This window comes from Oryza sativa, chromosome 6, assembly GCF_034140825.1.
Source record: "Oryza sativa Japonica Group chromosome 6, ASM3414082v1".
NCBI classification, from domain to species: domain Eukaryota; kingdom Viridiplantae; phylum Streptophyta; class Magnoliopsida; order Poales; family Poaceae; genus Oryza; species Oryza sativa.
The window spans coordinates 31,611,829-31,630,514 of record NC_089040.1 but is presented as its reverse complement, the minus strand read 5'-3'; the positions used below and the strand labels follow the sequence as shown (position 1 = coordinate 31,630,514).

At 45.0% G+C, this 18,686-nt stretch overlaps 3 protein-coding genes across 6 annotated transcripts; 1 reads left to right on the top strand and 2 right to left on the bottom strand.

The window, feature by feature from the left end:
- Positions 1-2,210: 2,210 nt before the first annotated feature.
- LOC4342096 (ABSCISIC ACID-INSENSITIVE 5-like protein 2) lies at positions 2,211-5,576 on the top strand. Of its 3 annotated transcripts, none has more exons than XM_015787621.3 (4): positions 2,211-2,986; positions 4,907-4,984; positions 5,242-5,318; positions 5,411-5,576. In XM_015787621.3, exons 1-3 carry the CDS (start codon positions 2,636-2,638, stop codon positions 5,314-5,316), a joined length of 504 nt encoding a protein of 167 aa, XP_015643107.1. In that variant the 5' UTR covers positions 2,211-2,635; the 3' UTR covers positions 5,317-5,318; positions 5,411-5,576. The 3 variants fall into 3 exon arrangements, with proteins under 3 accessions (XP_015643107.1, XP_025881774.1, XP_015643106.1); XM_026025989.2 differs by adding an exon at positions 5,099-5,156 and having other exon boundaries at positions 5,242-5,576; XM_015787620.3 differs by having other exon boundaries at positions 5,242-5,576.
- A 1,368-nt stretch (positions 5,577-6,944) lies between these two features.
- On the bottom strand, positions 6,945-9,506 carry LOC107277207 (uncharacterized). 2 transcript variants are annotated; one of them, XR_001546752.3, is made up of 3 exons: positions 8,294-9,506; positions 8,033-8,184; positions 6,945-7,336 (listed from the first exon to the last, which is right to left on the bottom strand). XR_001546752.3 is itself a non-coding variant. In XM_015787619.3 (2 exons), the coding sequence occupies exons 1-2, from the start codon at positions 9,450-9,452 to the stop codon at positions 7,290-7,292; spliced, it is 1,467 nt and encodes a 488-aa protein (XP_015643105.1). In that variant the 5' UTR covers positions 9,453-9,506; the 3' UTR covers positions 6,945-7,289. The 2 variants fall into 2 exon arrangements, 1 of the variants encoding a protein (XP_015643105.1); XM_015787619.3 differs by having other exon boundaries at positions 8,033-9,506.
- Positions 9,507-10,124: 618 nt separating this feature from the next.
- Positions 10,125-12,840, bottom strand: LOC107281320 (putative UPF0496 protein 2). The gene is made up of 2 exons (XM_026026449.2): positions 12,641-12,840; positions 10,125-11,706 (listed from the first exon to the last, which is right to left on the bottom strand). The coding sequence occupies exons 1-2, from the start codon at positions 12,693-12,695 to the stop codon at positions 11,012-11,014; spliced, it is 750 nt and encodes a 249-aa protein (XP_025882234.1). The 5' UTR covers positions 12,696-12,840; the 3' UTR covers positions 10,125-11,011.
- Between the last annotated feature and the right edge of the window lie 5,846 nt (positions 12,841-18,686).

Genomic DNA, 18,686 nt, shown 5'->3' with positions numbered 1-18,686 from the left:
CTCCTATTTCTTTCTAACCAAATATTCCACCAAGTAGTTAACCGAGCTCCCCTGACATTTTGCTTTTGATTAGAAGATCCATCTCGATTGACTTGATCCCACCACGAAGAGATGTCCTCCGGCTGAGAGGGGGGAGCGGTCAGCCTTCGCCAAGTTTGAATCAAGGTCCAGACTTCTCTGACAAAAACACATTCACAAAACAGGTGATTTGTGTCTTCAAACGCACACGTGCAGAGACCACAATCCAGTTGCACGGCCAATATCTCTTTAGTAGATTTTGAGCTGTTAGAGTTTTGTGGTTGATCACATATATCAAATTCATCTGCCCAATTTACATTACTGAGTACATTATTGTCATGAATTATCTATATAAACATAAATATAAATTAAATATTTTAGGATATAAACTTAACAAATAGATTTAAACAAATGGTGTATATCTAATACGGTAGATTTTTTTAGAAAACGTATTTTTTGAAACATGGAACAAATAATTTGTTTCAATAATCTACTGGGCCCTAATAATACTATCACCTATCAAGAATGTGTTTTAAGATTATAGTAATTCAGTTGCAGATAGCTGTACTGCAGCTGACGATGTGCAGGTTTGTCATTTTCCATAGGAAGCTTTTAATTTGCTCCTGAATATAAAATCAAACGGTCCTAATTAAGGTCGGCATTAACAAACATATCTTGTTCATTCAGAAAAATGCAGGGCTTCTTTAGCAGGTGACGACATTTGCATCTAATTTTTGCTTGAAAAGGACATCATTAATTAAGTTGCATCTGGAAATGTTCCCTTTGGTTTAGCTAGCTTGGTTCCAAAGAATAGCATGATTGGGCCGGATCAGGACGAGGCTTAGTTCAGATAATCAGGATAAATACGGTTAACTACAATCGATTACGACAAAGTGAAATTTAGGTTCTGGACAGCTGAAAAATATCTAGTAGAAGTACATCAGGACAGTTCCAAAAGTGCAGACATCACAGCAAAAGGAGTCAAAACAAAAGAGAGAAAAAGTAATGCAATTCATAACAACTAAAGCCTGTGTTATAACACTGAATTTTGTTCTACTTCTATCTAGACTTTGACTTGGGTTTCATTTATTTGTTTGAGCAAAGGGAGGCTTGCTCTCTATATTGTAGTTGGACTGATAGCTGATGAGTCATCACCTGCCTAAAATTATACATATTCCAATGATTTAAGGCGATTATATGATCTGGAGAGCGACTGTATGTACTGTCCAGGCAAAGTTCATATCAACATGCCAACCTGATCCCTGCATATATCATCTTCTGTCAGATATTTAGACTGCAAATCATGTTTAATCAGTGTTGCTAGCTACTCAATTAGCTTTCGCCACAACACACAAATACAATCTTACAATCAAAAGAGGCCCATGATGGTAGCCGTTCATCTATCTCACACAAGTGAGCCATGACCTGTAGTCACTTGTCAGTAATACATAGGACAAACTGATGATGAAGGTCGCAGGACTTGTAAAGAAAAGCAAGGCAATTAGCAGGCAGCTGGGGCCATTCGGAGGATAGCTACTTTCCACTTGTAAAATTGTAGATGGAGCAAGATAGATTGCTTGCTTGCTTTTCTAGCTAGATAGCACATGAATGTTGACAAACATTCAGAAAACCTGAACTGAAATGAATACAACATAGCAGATAATACATGGGCATCACATCTCTCATCTCTGATCTCTCTCTCTCATCTGAAATCATTGCAGTTGCAGATGCTAATCTACGGGTTGGTCAGTAATTAATGGCTTGATGTGATATTGCTGCCTTCCAAATGGGACTTGGATCCTAAATATATATAAGGTGTGCCTAAGCAAAGATTTAACCATGATAATAAATTTCCAGTGGATTCATTTTCATGAAAAAAAACTGAATATAATCTCTCCAGAACTCTGAGGTGGGTTTAGCCAACTGCCTCCAACATCTCACTAGAATTATATATGGTAGTATATATATAACACAGGCATCCACATCTTCCTTTTTCTCAAGCTACATCTTCCTTTTTGTCAATCTGATCTAGCATAAGCTAGCACCAATCGCATATCGAATAATAAAAAAAAACAGATGATTACTAACTAATAATACACCCATAGGATCAATTTAATATATTGACATGCCATTAGGCCATATAGGCTGAGGTATCTAGCTAATTAAACGTGTTAGCAACTAACACCACATCTCTCCATCTGATCGATCACCCGATCGCATGCATGTATATATAACCCAAATCCATTCCAGGTTCCAGCACGTAGCAGTAGCTACTACTCGATCGATCTATCGATCCGATTAATAGTGCCATGAAATATCTCTCCATTTGTGGCAGTAAATTAAGTACTAGCTAAGTTAGCTAATGACACTGTTGGTACTTAAAGGCTTAAAAGCTAGCAGCTGTTGAGCTAGCTGTCTCATGAAGCTAGCTTAATTAAGTCTGATTTATATATATATATATGTAGACATCCAGAGAGAGAGAGAGAGAGAGAGAGAGAGAGCCAGAGACAAGCTTAGCAACAACAACCAAAAGCAAGGAGCACTAACTGCAGCTGTTGGCGATCGAATTAAGGATCCTGCAGCTACAAGCAAGAAGGTGCAGGTGCAGGGTGCGGCCATGGCGAACTACCACCACCAGGAGTACTACCAGATGGCGGCGGCGGCAGCGGTGGCGTGGCCGAGGGAGCCGGACAGCCCGCAGCTGAGCATCATGAGCGGCTGCAGCTCCCTCTTCTCCATCTCCACCCTGAGGGACGACGACGACGGCGGCGGCGTCCGCCTCGCCGGCGCCGCGCTGCCCGCCACGCCGGTGTCGCTCGCCGGGATCGCCGGCGGCGCCAGTACCCCCGGCGGCGACGAGGTGGACATGGAGGTGCGGCAGCAGAGCGGCGGCAGCGGCGACGACCGGAGGACCATCCGGATGATGAGGAACCGGGAGTCCGCGCTTCGCTCCAGGGCGCGCAAGAGGGTACGTACGTATATACAATACCAAATACGTATAATTATACGTATCATACTACAGTATTTATGTACGTATGTGTTTATAACGTACGGTATGAATTACTACTGATCATCAACAAATGTTCTCATATGTACTCTCTCCGATCAATATTACTTGTGCTTTCCGACAAAGCAATTCCGTTCTATTAAACGCAGGCCAATTTAATTGTCTGAAACGGCCGGCATGTACTTAATTATGTCCGGAGGGAGTAATTAACATGGAAATTTCTCTTTTCAAAAACTGAATATAATTAGAATTTAATTAAAACTGGATCTTTCACAAAAATAAAATGCTGCTAATAAGTCGATCACTTATAAGGTCATTGTTGGAATGCGATAATTTAATTAATTAGGTTTTCAATAGAAGTTTGTAGCAGGCGAAATTATATAATTTGCACATTGAATTATCAGTAAATTGCAGTCACGTCGTTATTCATCGTTAAGTTTTTGAGCTGAGCTGAACTGGTTAGTTTACACAACTGAATATATATGAACAAATTTCATTACATTTCATAAAGGAGTTAGTCTATATATTTTACATAATATCCTTGATGATGGTGCATGGAGGAGATATCTGTGTGTACCTTGGGCAGATACTGTATGGAGTGAAACTCTCGAGTATAGTGACCAAGTTTGGTCAATTTGTTAAAGAACTAAAAAGTTGATGGAGTGTGTTATCTCTTGCATCATGCATAGGTTCCTGTTGATAATGTTTAGTCAATATGGCCTAAATATGCATATCTCTTCTTTGATTAGTGCCCTTTCTTTTATTACCAGTCTATCATCATCCAAGCAGGCACTTGTGTGATAATTAATATCAAAATTAAGTCAGCTTCACCTAATCCAAGATTCCAAGTCCAGCAGAAAGGGCCCATACCAGAGAGTGTATATATATGTATGATATCCTCGTGGACATGGTGTCTACTTGTCTCTCCATGCATATTGGAAATTTGTGATATATATATATATATCACTAATTAATAGTACATAATAATAAAAAAAGAATGTGCGGAAAAAAAGAATGTGCAATTTGTTAACAATAGTAGTGTAGTCATGGGTATTATATATATTTTCCATCCCTTGTACGCATATATGCCCTTTAGGCCAACTCAATAGATCATCAATAGTAAATATCCCAAATCACTCCTAAAGTTAAGTAGTTAACACAATTACCATCGAAAAAACGAATGTGCAATTATGTTCTTTTCTTGAATGATTTGCTAATTGCTACATGTATCCTCTTTCTTGATTAAACATTAGAGAAAATTGGTGCCCCTGAATTTGTAAGAGTTCCAGATTAAATAGAGACTGTTAACAACGACAAATCGAACCTTCTAAGCAAAAAAGAAATGAACATAATGTCCCAGTTGATATTAACTATATTTGGGTCGATGCATGACACAAGGTATCCCAAAATATAATCACCACGTTAGACTCAGCTTACATCACAATTAACTACTCCTGCCCCCAAGAAAAAGTCTTCCTCGTATGCTTGAGATATTTTAACAGATAGTCTCACGCTAATATATACTTCTCTTGTTAGGTACGGACTAATTAAATAAGCATAAAGAACTTAAGTTGATCGGGACAAGAGGAAAATATGAAAACTAGCTTGGCATTATCTCGACTATCTATCATCTGAATAGGACTGCACTATGAATTAATTGGATCACACCTGCTGCTAGTGAGGAGCTCCTTTTACCGTCTCCATCTAACCTCTCTAGACTCTAGAGGTACTCCATTTCAGAACTAACCATGCATTTGTACCTACCAAAAGGGCAATAAGCATCCCCAAAAAAAAAACAGACTGCCTACTTGTCAATGAATCCAGTTCTGTCATATTAATACGATTCAGATTGTATTAATTGTGAAGTAATTTGTTATGCAGGCGTACGTTGAAGAGCTAGAGAAAGAGGTTCGCCGGCTGGTGGATGACAACTTGAATCTCAAGAAGCAGTGCAAAGAGGTACTCATCACTAATTCAATTCACAAGTGATCTTCACATCACTAATTAATTACTACCACCGTCTCAGAATATAAGAATCTAGAATCGGATGATGCGTTTTCTATTTTTGTCCAGATTCGTAGTGCTAGGAAACATCCCATCTGACCATAGGTTCTTATATTCTGGGATGGAGGTAGTAGTTGATAATAACTCATTACTTTTGAAATGTTGTGATTTGATCATTCATGTGACGAGCACTTGTACTTCTGCTTGGACAGCTGAAACAGGAGGTTGCTGCACTGGTGATGCCTACAAAGAGCTCACTGCGACGAACTTCATCAACTCAATTCTGAAGGTCGACCAAAACAAGCAAGATTATCTGACGATACAAAATCATTAGAAAGATCTAAATTATGTGTATTTGCAATCCGGTGTGCGTTTGTGCAGGGGTCAGGCATGAGAGAGGATATTGTGTGTAGGTGATCGATGGATGCTATGAACTACCTCTGCAGTTAGAAATGTGTTAGATCTTGTCTCTGCAAAGATGAACACCTTTTCTTACTTGTTCAACTCGATCAGCATGCAGTATCCTGTTCAATTTTTTTCCCCTTCAGCCATTCAGAAATTCAGAAGTGGCTATCATGCTTTAATTTTGTTTCAATCAGTAGTAGTATTTGTTATCTTTGAGGGACAGATGGGCTTGTCTCTTGTCAGCATTCACCTTAGCTTTACCTCTTACTAGTATATTTTATCACTGAGTGCGTTTATGCTCATAGGGCATATATATCTTATGTTGGATATAAGTTTTTTTTTTTTTGTCTTGTTTAGTTAAACTGAAGATGCATGGCCGACTGAACATGAGAAAAATATCATTTCGTTTGGAATGTCATGGAAAGCACTTTCTGAATGGCTAACAGGATATAATAAATATCAGCTCTCACCTTTGTCCACTATTGATAGAAAAGGAAAGGCAAGAAGATTGCCTTAATTAACCTAATTGTCATCAAATCAAAGTGGCCGGCTTATCGAGAACCTAGCTTTGTCTAGAAACTTTGCCTTGAAATGAATTGAAAAATCATGCATGCACTTGGCGTGTGATTCTCCTCCTTCCTATTGACAAAATACTTTTCGCCATGTCAACGCCGGAATGATCAGTATACACTATCCATTGATGCAGATTACTGGCGAACAAGAGCAGCAGCTCTTTTCCTTTTAGTTCTTCTTAGCTAGATATGAGAAATTTTCTTGGCCAAACATTGTAGAGTTTAAACAAAATTCTTCGGAACTTACATGCCGGCAAGCAAAGGAACACAACAAAGTTTAGCCTAACTTATATATTGACCGATTAAAATCTGTTATGCATGTTAAGAATTGAGACAGAAATTTAAGCCAAAGAGATTAATCTCTCGTAGAACAGCACGCAAATAACAGACATGACAACAAGGAGCGGTAATTAATTGAGTATACCTGTAGTGGTAGTAGTGGTAATTAATTGAGTATACCTGTACTTGGGCCTAATCGGTGGCGCCTTATGCTGCGTTGTACTCAAGCCCAAAATCAATTGGGCCTTTCCAATTGAGCCAAGCCCGAAAACCTAGAAGATAAGACAGAACATCGGAGACTTTTGATTGGAGCTTCTCTGTCCCGCTGTCCGGAATGGTGCACTGTCAGCTATGTACAAAATATATCTTGAACTCCCTGCTGCAGAAGAGTTCAGAGTTGAGAGGGTATGATCTGCACACTAACATATTATTCCTGTTGCATAGATATTGTTGGATTGTCACTGTGTGTAAGACAAGTATTCTATATATACTATATAATCAGTTTTCTTTGGTAAAAAGTTATACTGTCTTGCTATGCTAGTCGATGAATCTGATGGCGGGCATTGTTCTGAGAATGAACTTAGAAAACACATTCGTTCAAAAAAAAAAAACAGTTTGAGGCAGCGGGGAGCAGATCCAGTTTGAGGGAGGACTCCAAGTGGTGAAAAATTCATCAACTCATTACTTGAAACAAACAGGTTCAAAGAGTTGGATCATTGTTTTGTGTTTAACTCAAAGGCATAAAGACAATTAGTGCCACATAAATAAGCCAACATCCCCTCAAAAAATAAGCCAACATATATTAATGTTATTCACGTCTACTCCTACTTTTATCATCAACCCAAAGTAAGCAACCTGGATAAGATTCTTGTCACAAAACTATATATGCCCAGCAACAGCACAACTCCTTAACCCCCATTCAAGCCAACAAACCACTGATACGATAATATTTGCATCCAGGCAGGCTGCAGTATGATGCATATATGTCACTGGGTTCGCACATTCTACTCGGCGGCTTCTGCATCCTCCTCAGGTCGTCCAACTCTTGTGTCTACATCAAATAAAATAGCTATTATCTCATAAAATGTCCTTGAAGCAAGAATTAGTACTCAAGAGGAAGAGCATTCATGTTGTCCACATTGAGTACAACAGGAAAAGCAAAACCTAAAGCAATATACTACTTTTTCAAGTATGCTTTGGTCAAGTACTACCTTATTATTACTTGCTCTATTCTCTTGTTCTTTTGACATGGTACGAATGCACTTTGATTAATTACTTCATATTTAAATGCATGCTAGCAAAATATATTACACGCATAATGACAAGGAAACAAGAGTGACGACACATTTACTGCTATGAATTTTCACGAAGAACGCAAATAATTTTATGCATTAGTCGTCGACATTTTAGTGGAGGTGTCTTTATTCTGTTAACAGAGTTCAGGTTTTGTTTTTGCAAGTACAGTTAGAAACACAACGTTTGTCTGAAACTCACACAAAACAGTATATTGCATAATGAGTATTGGTACTACTCTGCCAAAAGGACTCTTGGTACTGTTCTGCCCTTGTATCAACATATCAAGCCTATCACCCTAAATAAAGTTACTACATTCTAGTCCTAGTTTGGTCATTCGGACCATCATAAACAAAGAACTATAATGATCAGCCCTAGATCCTTAAATGGCATTTTATTACCCATATGCACATGGCGCTGCATTTGTTCTGGAATACGAGCGGTAATTAAGTACCTGTGGTAGTGTTGAGGCGTTTGGAGATCCCAGTTGCAAGGTAGCATCGCATGGAGTAGAGGGTGTTCTTTTCGGGGTCAAGCTTGGCCACTCCTCGCAGCTCCTTGTTCCTGACGTCAACAGCGACCATCATTCCTCCCGTCTTAGCACCCCTGCCAGCAGCGTTGCCCAAGAGGTAAACAACATCATCATCGATGCAACTCAAGGCCGGGTAACACAAACGCAGGCGACCTAGGGACAAGGAAGAGGTTGCCCCTTGACCTTGAGCCTCCTCCCTGTGTTCATCACCGCTGTTGCTGAGCATGAGGCTATGAAGCAACTCGTAATGGTGACTTGGGTTGGTGTCAAGATGGACTTCACGCGATTCAGCAGTGCAGTCACGGCGCCAGTCGTCCCATGAAGTGACCGGGATAGGCATGCTCCATGTAGTGATTCTCCACGAACCAGGGTGGAACACGGAGCGTCGCCGTGTCGGCTGAGGTTCTCTGCTGCGGCGAACCCATTCAAGGTATGAAGTAGGATCTGCAGAGGTGGAGGTGGGTATGGTGGTGGTCACCGTTCTTGGTGAAACGATCTCCATCTCCAGATACTTGATGGAATCCTTGTGTTGGCTGATGGCGATGTCCCGACAAAAGGACACATCTCCATTGAGGTACATCCTCCAATTGCCCTTGGCCGGCCACGGCAGCGGCATGTCGCGGAGCTTCCTTGGAGACATTTCGTCGAGCACGTCGCAGAGGAGGATGCCGCGCCAGAGATCAACCCAGCCCACGGTGCCCTTCGCACCTCCGAGCGTGATGGTCTTGGTGGTGACGTGGTACAGCTGCCTCTTGGCTGAGTCCGGGATCGGGCACAGCCTGTCCCTCACCGGCTCCTCCACGGACACCTCCTCCGATGTCCAACTCCCAGACGAACAAGAAGATCTGTACAGGCGCAGCGTGGAAGTGAACTCACTCCAGACGTGGAGGGCGGCCACGACGTAGCGGTCGTCGCCGCAGCTGAGTATGGCGAGCTGGTGGTCACCGAGGGTAGGGGGAGGCGGGTTGGGGAGCAGATCCAGTTTCGGAGACGGGGGATCCGGATGGTAGACCAAGTAGTCGTTGTCATGCGGGGCACCAAGCTGATCGATGGGGACTCGGAGGAGGAGGAGGAGCTGGCCGTCGGCGTCGTCGACGGCGGCGGCGATGGCTTTAGGCGCGCCAAGCAGATTGCCATTGAAGGATGGGAGATCGGGGCAGTGGACGGAGAAGTGGGAGAGGGCAGGCGGGGACGCCTCCCACAAAGTCACCTCGATGGGATGGCCGGCGCTCAACCTGCAGCTGGCGGTGGAGGCGTTCTTGAGGGTGGACGTGTAGCCCCGGACGCCGAGCAGGAGGCTGCTGGCCGTCTTCTCCCCGGCGGCGCCGCCAGTCGCGGCCATGGCGTCGAATTAGGGATTTCGATTTTGGGGGTAAGGAAGGGGAATACAACAAACAGACGTAGACGGGTGGAGCGAAGGCTTTTGCCAAGTATTTTTGTACGTTGTCCCAGTATAATGCGCTGCGCAGTCCAATTTCATTTCCTCCCTGTGCGTATTTTTTTACGATTTTCCGGTCCGATTCCTCCATATCGCCCCCTCCCAAATTGCTCCACGTTTTCCGTTTTCATGTCCAGATCATATCATGTCCTAGCAAGTAGAACAAATTTTCTCCTCACATCAGTTCAGGCCCATGTAACCGCCACATTCCAGATCAATTTTACATATATATATATATATATATATATATATATATATATATACATGCTCCCCCTCACATCTATAGATGGCCATATGGCCCGAGGCCCACGGCCCGGCACGAAGCCCGCAATTTTGGCCCGGCCCAAGCACGGCCCGGCCCGACTAGGGTCGTGCCCGTGCCGGCCCGGCCCGACAGCCGGGCCATGCCTGGGCTGCACCCTCGGCACGGTGGGCCGGCCCGGCACGGCCCGATCAAATAAAAAAAATGTAGGGACAAAAAATAGACTTATATAATCGTATATGGCATGGCCCAAGAAAATAGGTATACAAAATAGACTTATTTCCAGCCATTTAAACACAACCCACAGAGCTGAGGGATCAAAAATAGACTTATTTCCAGCCATTTAAACACAGCCACAGAGTTGAGGGATAAAAATAGACTTATTTCCAGCCATTTAAACACAGCCCACGGAATTGAGGGACCAAATATAAACTCTTTATGTGAGGCAGCACAATAGCCCATCGTGCCTTCGGGCCGGCCCGGCACGGCCCGACTAGTATTGGGCCGTGCCTGGGCCGAGTATGCCGCCCGTGGGCTGGCACGGCACGGCCCGGTGCATCGGTCGGGCCGTGCCGGCCCGACAAGCCTCGGCCCAGGCATGGCCGGGCTTGGGCCGTGCCGTGCCGGGCGGCCCAGATGGCCATCTATACTCACATCCTACCGACCTACCCCCACCCCTCCCAACCCACCCCCGTGCACCTCAACCACCGGCGCCCCCTACCCCTCCCAAATTTACTAGTAAATTGTTTACTATCGAATCTACATGCTATAGCTATATATATTAGAAACCGTCCAGCCACTTTCCTCTCCCTGACTCCCTCTCCACATTTTACGGATCCGGCAGTTTCTCGTGCGGCGAGAAGAAGCGGTGGCGGCGGCTCGGGGCGACGAGCGACTGCGGGCGCGGCGTCGGCGGGCGGGAGGCGCGGCGGCTCCACCTCCTCCACCGCCGAGCGGCGGCGGGCGCGGTTTCGGGCTTCCTCCTGCTTCCTTCGGCGACGGGCGATGGCGACATCTTGCGCTAGCGGCGGGCGACGACGGCGCTCCCATCGGTCACTGGAGGCGGCTCGGACAAGGGCTCCCTTCCCTACTCCGGCCATGAATCAGTGACGGCACCGGTGGGATCTTGTGAGGAGGAGGTTGTGGTTGTCGACGGCATAAGGGAGCGGCGGGGCAGCGGCGGGTGGACGACGACGGCCTACTACGGGCTCGTCAAGCCATCCCCCGCCCGGATCCGGCGGTGGCCGTCCCTCGCGGCAGCGTCGGGCGACGCCAGCGGAGAGCACCGGGCGTGCACGTCGTGGAACTCCGAGAGGCTGCCCGGGGAGAGCGGGTTGTCGAGGCGGACATGGCGCGCGAGGGCATCCTTGGCGTCGTCGTCGTCTCCCCCGTCGAGCCGGAGCAGCAGCCGTCGGAGCGTGAGGTGATGCCGCCGCGCGGCGCCGATGGCGGCGAGCAGCGCGGAGCAAGCCTCGCACGCCTCCTCCGTCACATCAAAATACTCAATCAGCAGCGTCTCCACGCGGTGACGCCGCGGCCGCCGCCGCCGCCGTTGCTGGAGACGAGCACCCCGAGCAAGCGACTCCGGGCTCGGCTCGAGGACGAAGTCGTCAAGAACAGTATAAGAGCACGACTGCTCCGAGTCATCCGCCGCGCCGCCATCACCGCCGGCGTGCAAGAAGTCGTCCTCCCTGGCACCGCCGCGGCCGGCGCAGGGGGTGGAGGTGGAGAGCTTGAAGGAGGAGAAGGTGTGGGTGAGGTGGTGGTGGGCGTGAGACCATAGGTCGAGGAAGGACTTGGAGCGGAAGGCCTGGTTGTACTCCTCGTCGACGGCGAGCGGTGGCCTCGCCGGAGTGGCGGAAGGGGTGGAGTTGCTTCTCTCGATCATGGCTCCCTCTGCAGCATTGGCGCGAAGATGAGGAAGACGACGACCAAGTTAGTAAGTTATTAGTAGTTAGTTAAAGCAGCAAATTAATTAAATTAAGGCGGCAAACAACGCGGAAGAGCAAGCATGAGAGCGCGAAAGCGTCAAGAAATGGAGATGAGTCTCTTTGGGAGCACAGCTATCTCTATAGCTTGCTGTTGCTTGTGATGCAAGTGTGCAATTTAGCTACACTACCATTGACTCTCTAGTGTGCAACGTGTACAAGCTATTGGCTATAGCTTAGCTAGCAGATGAAACTTGAGGAAAAGCATGCATTTGTAGGTCGGTTAACCGGCCTAAATGTACCCTGTTTAGTTTTCAGATTATTTGTCCGATTATTGAAACAGATTATTTGCTCTACGCTTCAGAAAATACATTTCTGAAGAAAAGAAAAAAAATCTCTGTTGTATTGCTCATACCAATTGTATTAAGTTATTTGCTAAGTTTGTATCTCAAAATTTTTATACTTTTTATATATAATCAAGTGAATAATCCGTAGCAACAACCTACTCAATAATCTAAATTACACAGGACTAATTGGCTTACCCACCATAGTTATTTTAAGTGAATAATTGTGTGTGTGCTTCTTGATTAAAGTTTTGATTCTAGCTAGCTGCAGGCTTGCCTACCATAACTTTTGTTCTGATGCAAATGTAGGGATTAGTTAACGAGTATGAATTAAGGCGAGTGGAACATTGTAGGTAGTTTGATCTTTCAAAACGATTTGCGCAAACTGAACAAAACCGAAACACACAAGAGCTGACAAATATGGATTTTATTATGAGGTCATGCATGCATGTTGCTACTTAAAAAAAGTTTAAACATTGGCAGAATTTTATAATAAGCTTCCAGTATAAAACTGTTGAATTCAAAGATGCTATACATGTATAGCAAGTGTCTACTTACGAGTTCCGAGGCTAAATATGGATTTAGCCAACGAAGGTGACGACGAAGACCTCATCTGACTCGCCGGATGAATTAAACAGAAAAAAAGAAAAGGAGAAAAAACTCTCCAACTGTGTTATCTCGATCAACCGGCCGGTGCTCTGCTCTCACGACATGTGGAGCTTATTGGAAATTTCATTTGAGTTCATGCCTCTCCTCTTATATAGGGATCGACCCAGGAATGTAGCTATATAGCTAGCAATGGAGAGAGAGAGAGAGAGAGAGAGATTATTAGGGGAAGCTAGCTCTTGCAAGGCAAGAAACAAGATCCAAAAGCCAAGAAGAGAAAGGTGTCCTCTTTCTGGCACACACTGGAAAGGAGAAAAGATAAAGCAACACATCACAAGGAACACGAAAGCGATCCATCGAGCAATAGCAATATGCACACAACCTTACAATTTGCACCACAGATATGTGGCTATATATCTTCTTTATTATTTTGTTGGCATGTAACTGTGGTGTGTAGTGTTTGAGTAACATAACATCAAATATATGTTGAGCTTGACATGTAATCAATGGCGACTAATGATTCAACATAGAAATGTGCAGGAAATTGAGTGAGATTGCCTTATTTCTCTCGTTATGCTTATTTTGGGGAAAAAACCGCCGTGTGTTTAACCAGAGACATATATATTAAGTGGACGCAAAACATGGCGTTATAAAATGCTCCTTTGTTGCGGCTGTAATCAAGTTAAAGGAGATGGAGTAATTATATATCCGTGGCAAGCGAGTTTCATGCTTATCATGTTACGTGTTGTAGCTATCTCCCTAGTTTAGTGAATTGTTTTCATGTTATGCATACTCCCACTGTTTCAGGTTATAATATGTTTTTACTTTGATCAAAGTTAAACTGCTCTAAATTTGACTAAGTTTATGGATAAATTGCAGGGGTTTTCTAATATTATATAGCTTAAACTCATCGCATAAATTTAAGATTAAAAGTAATTAATTGTATCCATTCTTACAATAGTTATATGCTATTATGGCTCTAATAAACAACTATAGTTGACCACTTTATTTTATAGCACAAATTAAAACCACAAGAATATCGATATAATATTTATATATATTAATTAATAGGAATATGGGAAACATTACAATTGACATAGTCTTTTATATATCCTTTTCTTTTCTTTAATACATCCGTAAAAAAAATTAATCCTAACTATATATATATATATATATATATATATATATATATATATATATATATATATATATATATATATATATATATATATATATATATATATATATATATATATATATATATATATATATATATATATATATATATATATATATATATATATATATATATATATATATATATATATATATATATATATATATATATATATATGCGTGTCCAGATTTATAGCTAGAATTTGCTTTTTATGGGACGGAATGGCAGCTAGCTAGCCAAGGTGGAGCACGGTGGATCGAACACTTGGAATTTTGCGGGAGGAGACTTTGCTGCTCTCGCTGCTAGGAGCTATATATACGTATTAGTTGTACGTACGTACGTACACAGATACTATGCGCGTAGTTAAAATTAATTTCACGCGCCGCTTGCTAAGCGAGGTCGTCATCCATCGATCAGGTAAAGTTAATTAAGCTTGGACGCGTCGGCAATTGCTATAGCTAGCTGGATCTCGATCGATCTCGATACGCATGAGATCGACGTAGCAGATCGATCGATCGATCGCTTGCCGTTGCCGCATGTAATTTGAAATATTTATCCATTATTAATTCACATTCATGCCGCGTCAGTACGCATATGCAATATCCGATCCGATATCGATTTGATCCCGTAATTAAGATATTAATTCTACGTGTTAGATAACCCATATGCATGCATATGGTTGATATCGATCGGCCGACGACTGTACGTAGTGCGTTGCATTAATTAGCTACGTACGACATATATGCATGTAGGCTCCCATGGTCTAATAAGCTAAAGAAAAAGTCAAATTTTAAAATTTTAAATTTATTTATTTTGAGATATAGCATTGGCTTTACTAATAAGCCAGACGATCGGTACTGTATCCACGATCCACACATACATAGTCTTTGCATGATCCAGCTAGCTCCGATGGCAAGCACCGCAAGCTCACGTAACCCTGCGGTAATTTTTTGCCGCTCACAATATAGGTATAAGAACTGAATGTAATATTTTTTATTACTATAAATCTAGACAGGCTATTAAATGATTCATTCGGTTGTAAGCTTTTATTTTTGCGACGAGAGGAGTAGTATTTCATCAGTATGTCGTTACGTGCCAAGCATGCATCAACTCATAATTGTTTTTGATCTGGGAGTACCTTTTACAAGCACTAACTTGCTCGGCATGGGCCGTAATGGATTGATGGGCCTTTGATCCCGACCCTCCCTGCTCCTGGTCAACAAGGCCCACCACCCACGGACTAATGGGCCAAATTCTACTGAAATGCCGTTACGGCCCAAATAATACTATATGCCGCACACTCGTTGCTATTTCCGATCTGGGCCAGAAAATATTATGCCGCACTACCAGCCCAGTACACTTCCAGCCCATCTTGATATGTATGGCCCGCACGTTCAGCGTAATCCCGTACCGCATCACATACGTGTGTCCAGATTATAATCACGTGGCTGGCTGACTGGCTGAATGGCGGGCGTCTACCTGGACCAAATCGTCGCCACGTCATCAATCAATCTATCCCTTTTAGGAAAATCAAAGAAAAACCCATGATTAAGGGGAAGGATGGAAGACGGCTTCAAAGTCGAAATGAAACGCATGTGCAGGAGAACCTTCGAATGGATCAACTCTACATATTTATAGATGGAGATGGACAGATAAACAAAGGCCCCCATCGGTTAGTCTCGCTTATTATAAGTCATAACGGGCTTATTTGCGATTAAAAAATAATATGTGAGTAAAACTTTTGTATATATGTTCTTAGTGATTGAAAAGCCAAAGTTGAAAAAAAAACTATGTTGAAAAAGAATCAAATTCAAATTTAAGTTTTTAAATTCAAATTTTGGCTTTGGCTTATAAGCTTTAGGGCAAACGATGAGGCCCAAACATGTGAACAAATGATCAGTAGGCTTTATTAGTACATCTTTTGCTTTTGCAATTACTTAGTTTACGGTGAGCATGTTTTCTGAACTACTTGTATTAAAATAGTTTAGTTTTAAAAGCTTTTTTAATAAAAAAAAGTATATATATAAGAATTCAAATGAATCTAATTTTTAAATTGCTTGCTTCGATTAGCTCAGTTCTATACTTCTATTTCGTCTGTTGGTCACGTTTAGCGACAGTCGGACCGGTGCTAAACCTTCTTCTTAGCTGTATATAGGTGACGTCGATGTGTGATGGTGGAATTTTTTCTTCTTTCCTAGCTACTCCCTCCGTTTCACAATATAGGTCATTCTAACATTTTCCACATTAATATGCATGTTACTGAATCTAGACATATATATCTATCTAGATTCGTTGACATCGATATGAATGTGGGAAATGCTAGAATGACTTACATTGTGAAACGGACGAAGTATTGCCTTTGAAGACTCTATCCTCGTAATTATTTCCTACTTTAATCAATAAATCATACCACTGATTGTTCAAAAAAACAAAAACCTTATCCATCATCAATGGTGTATTCTGCAAATAAAATCACCACAGCTTATATAATTGCATATAACATAGGTAGCTACAAGGATGAGCTTGATACCTATGCATGAATTAATTCATTCTTGTCCACCATGTGTCAGTTTAACAAGATGCATGTTTGCCCTTCTTCGTGTAACACCTTGCCTGTAATGGTTAGGATGAAGCCTGGTATAAATCTAACCAGGGCTAACGTGCCATCTCTAAGAGATAACACGCTAGCTCCGGCTTGAGACGAGTTGCCTAGAGGCTTTCGTCTTGACGGGATGGGGCAAGGCGTGCGTCAGACCGCCAGTCGCCACCTAACCCTTGATCTGACCGGTCTGTGACTGGTCACAGACCGGATAAAAGAGCGTGCTGTGCTGCGTTACATGCAGCGTGACACGCTTGACCAGACTGTAATAAATGCTGTTAGGTGAGCACAGTTGTGCTCATTTATCCCATATATGTGGCGCAGACTTCTTTAAGGGGTCGGGGTGCCTCGGCCCTCGGGGCTGGGGCAAGCGCAACCCGACCCCCCCCTCGGGGGAAATCAGGAGGAGGGCGGACACCTCACCCTCGGGCCCGACGTCCCCGAAGGTGCCAGGCCACGTGGGCGATTGCGTCTGCCTCAAGCCTCTGGTCATGATACTCCCGGTCCCATATCACCGACAGTAGCCCCCGGCGTTATGCCAGAGCAACTTCCCTTCCCAAGGGAAGCGGTCAGGTGTGACGCCACCCCTAAAGCCTGGTGACAGGCGGGACCGGTCTCCGTAGTTGGGCAAAATACCCAACGGTCTCAATCCATGCACATTGGTATTGGTAACTTTGGTTGTCCATAATGGGCGGTCTATTCAAGACTGCCACACCACTTGAGCAGCGCGCGAATCTGGGCGAGCAAATTCGTCTCGCCCGGAGATACGGCAACACCGCTTCGGTCGGCGAGCGTAATTAACGCGCGCACGATACAACCCGTTTCGATCGCCACAACCGCATATCCACTTCATGCGCCGTAAGCGGGCGAATGGGATTAGTGGAAGCGTGGGCACGGGAAACGAGGGAGCGAGATAGCGAGATACGAGGGAGCGAGGTAGTGGGCGCGAGAAACGAGGAGCCAGGCCCAGCGATGGCAAGGGTATAAAAGCATCGAGAAAAGGATTTGCTTCCTTCCTTTCGCCATTGTTCCTCTTGCCTTCGCCGCCTGAGCTCTAACTCTTTCTCTGCTACGCCCTACTTTCGCCACACGCGCTCGTTCTCAATCATCTCTTCCTCCACCGCCATGGCACGGGGCTCTGCTCTGCTCGACGGCAGTGTACTACCGCCTTCCCGCATCGTGAATGAGAGGCACGCCGGACTGCCGCGCCGCTTCATGCCGGAGTCCGCCACCAGTCGGGAGATAGTGATGCTGGGCGAGGGGCGCCCGGCACCAGACTACCCGGGGCGGTCCATCTTCTTCCTCCCCTTCGCGATGGCTGGGCTAGTCCCGCCATTTTCTCATTTCTTCACGGATGTCCTGGAGTTCTATGACCTCCAGATGGCGCACCTCACCCCCAATGCGGTGATGACATTGGCCATCTTCGCGCATCTGTGCGAGATGTTCATCGGGGTGCGCCCCTCTCTTCAGCTGTTCCGGTGGTTCTTCACCGTGCAGTCGGTGTCACCGCCGTCGGTGGTTGGCGGCTGCTACTTCCAGCCGCGGGGGCCGGTGTTGAACCGCTACATCCCCTGCGCCCTTCGCAAGAAGTGGGACGACTGGAAGAGCGACTGGTTCTACACCCCCCTCGCCTACGAAGCGCGCCTCCGACTTCCAAGCCAGCCCCCGGCGCAGGTCTCCAGCTGGCGGGCGCCGGTAGATCTGGGGGAGGACTACGACGCCGTCCTCGACCGCCTGGCGGGCCTGCGATCCCAGGGGCTCACCGGGGCCATGGTGTACGGCGATTACCTCCGCCGCCGGATTGCGCCGCTCCAACGGCGCGCCCGGAGCGCCTGGGAGTACACTGGGCCTGAAGACTACATGCGGACCCACCAGGGAGCCAGATGGGATTGGGCTCCCGAGGACTTCAAGATCGTGGTCCAAAGGGTGCTGAATCTTAGCTCCGCGGAGGCGTCTCGCATTCCTCAGGAGATCCTCCCCCTCTGCAGCGATCCCGACCGCGCCTCCATTCTAACCATTATGATGGGGGTCGGGGCCTCAGAGGAGAGAGCCCCTAAGGGCCACGACGGCGCGGGCGAGCGCCGCCGAGGGGAACAATCTGCCCCAGGAGGGGGTCGTGCTTCTGGGCCCCGCGCCGGGGGCTCGGGGAGCAGCCGCCCTGCCGACGCCCAGGGGAAGAGGAAGCTGGGAGGAACACCTCCCCCATCTCCTCCCCGAGGGGG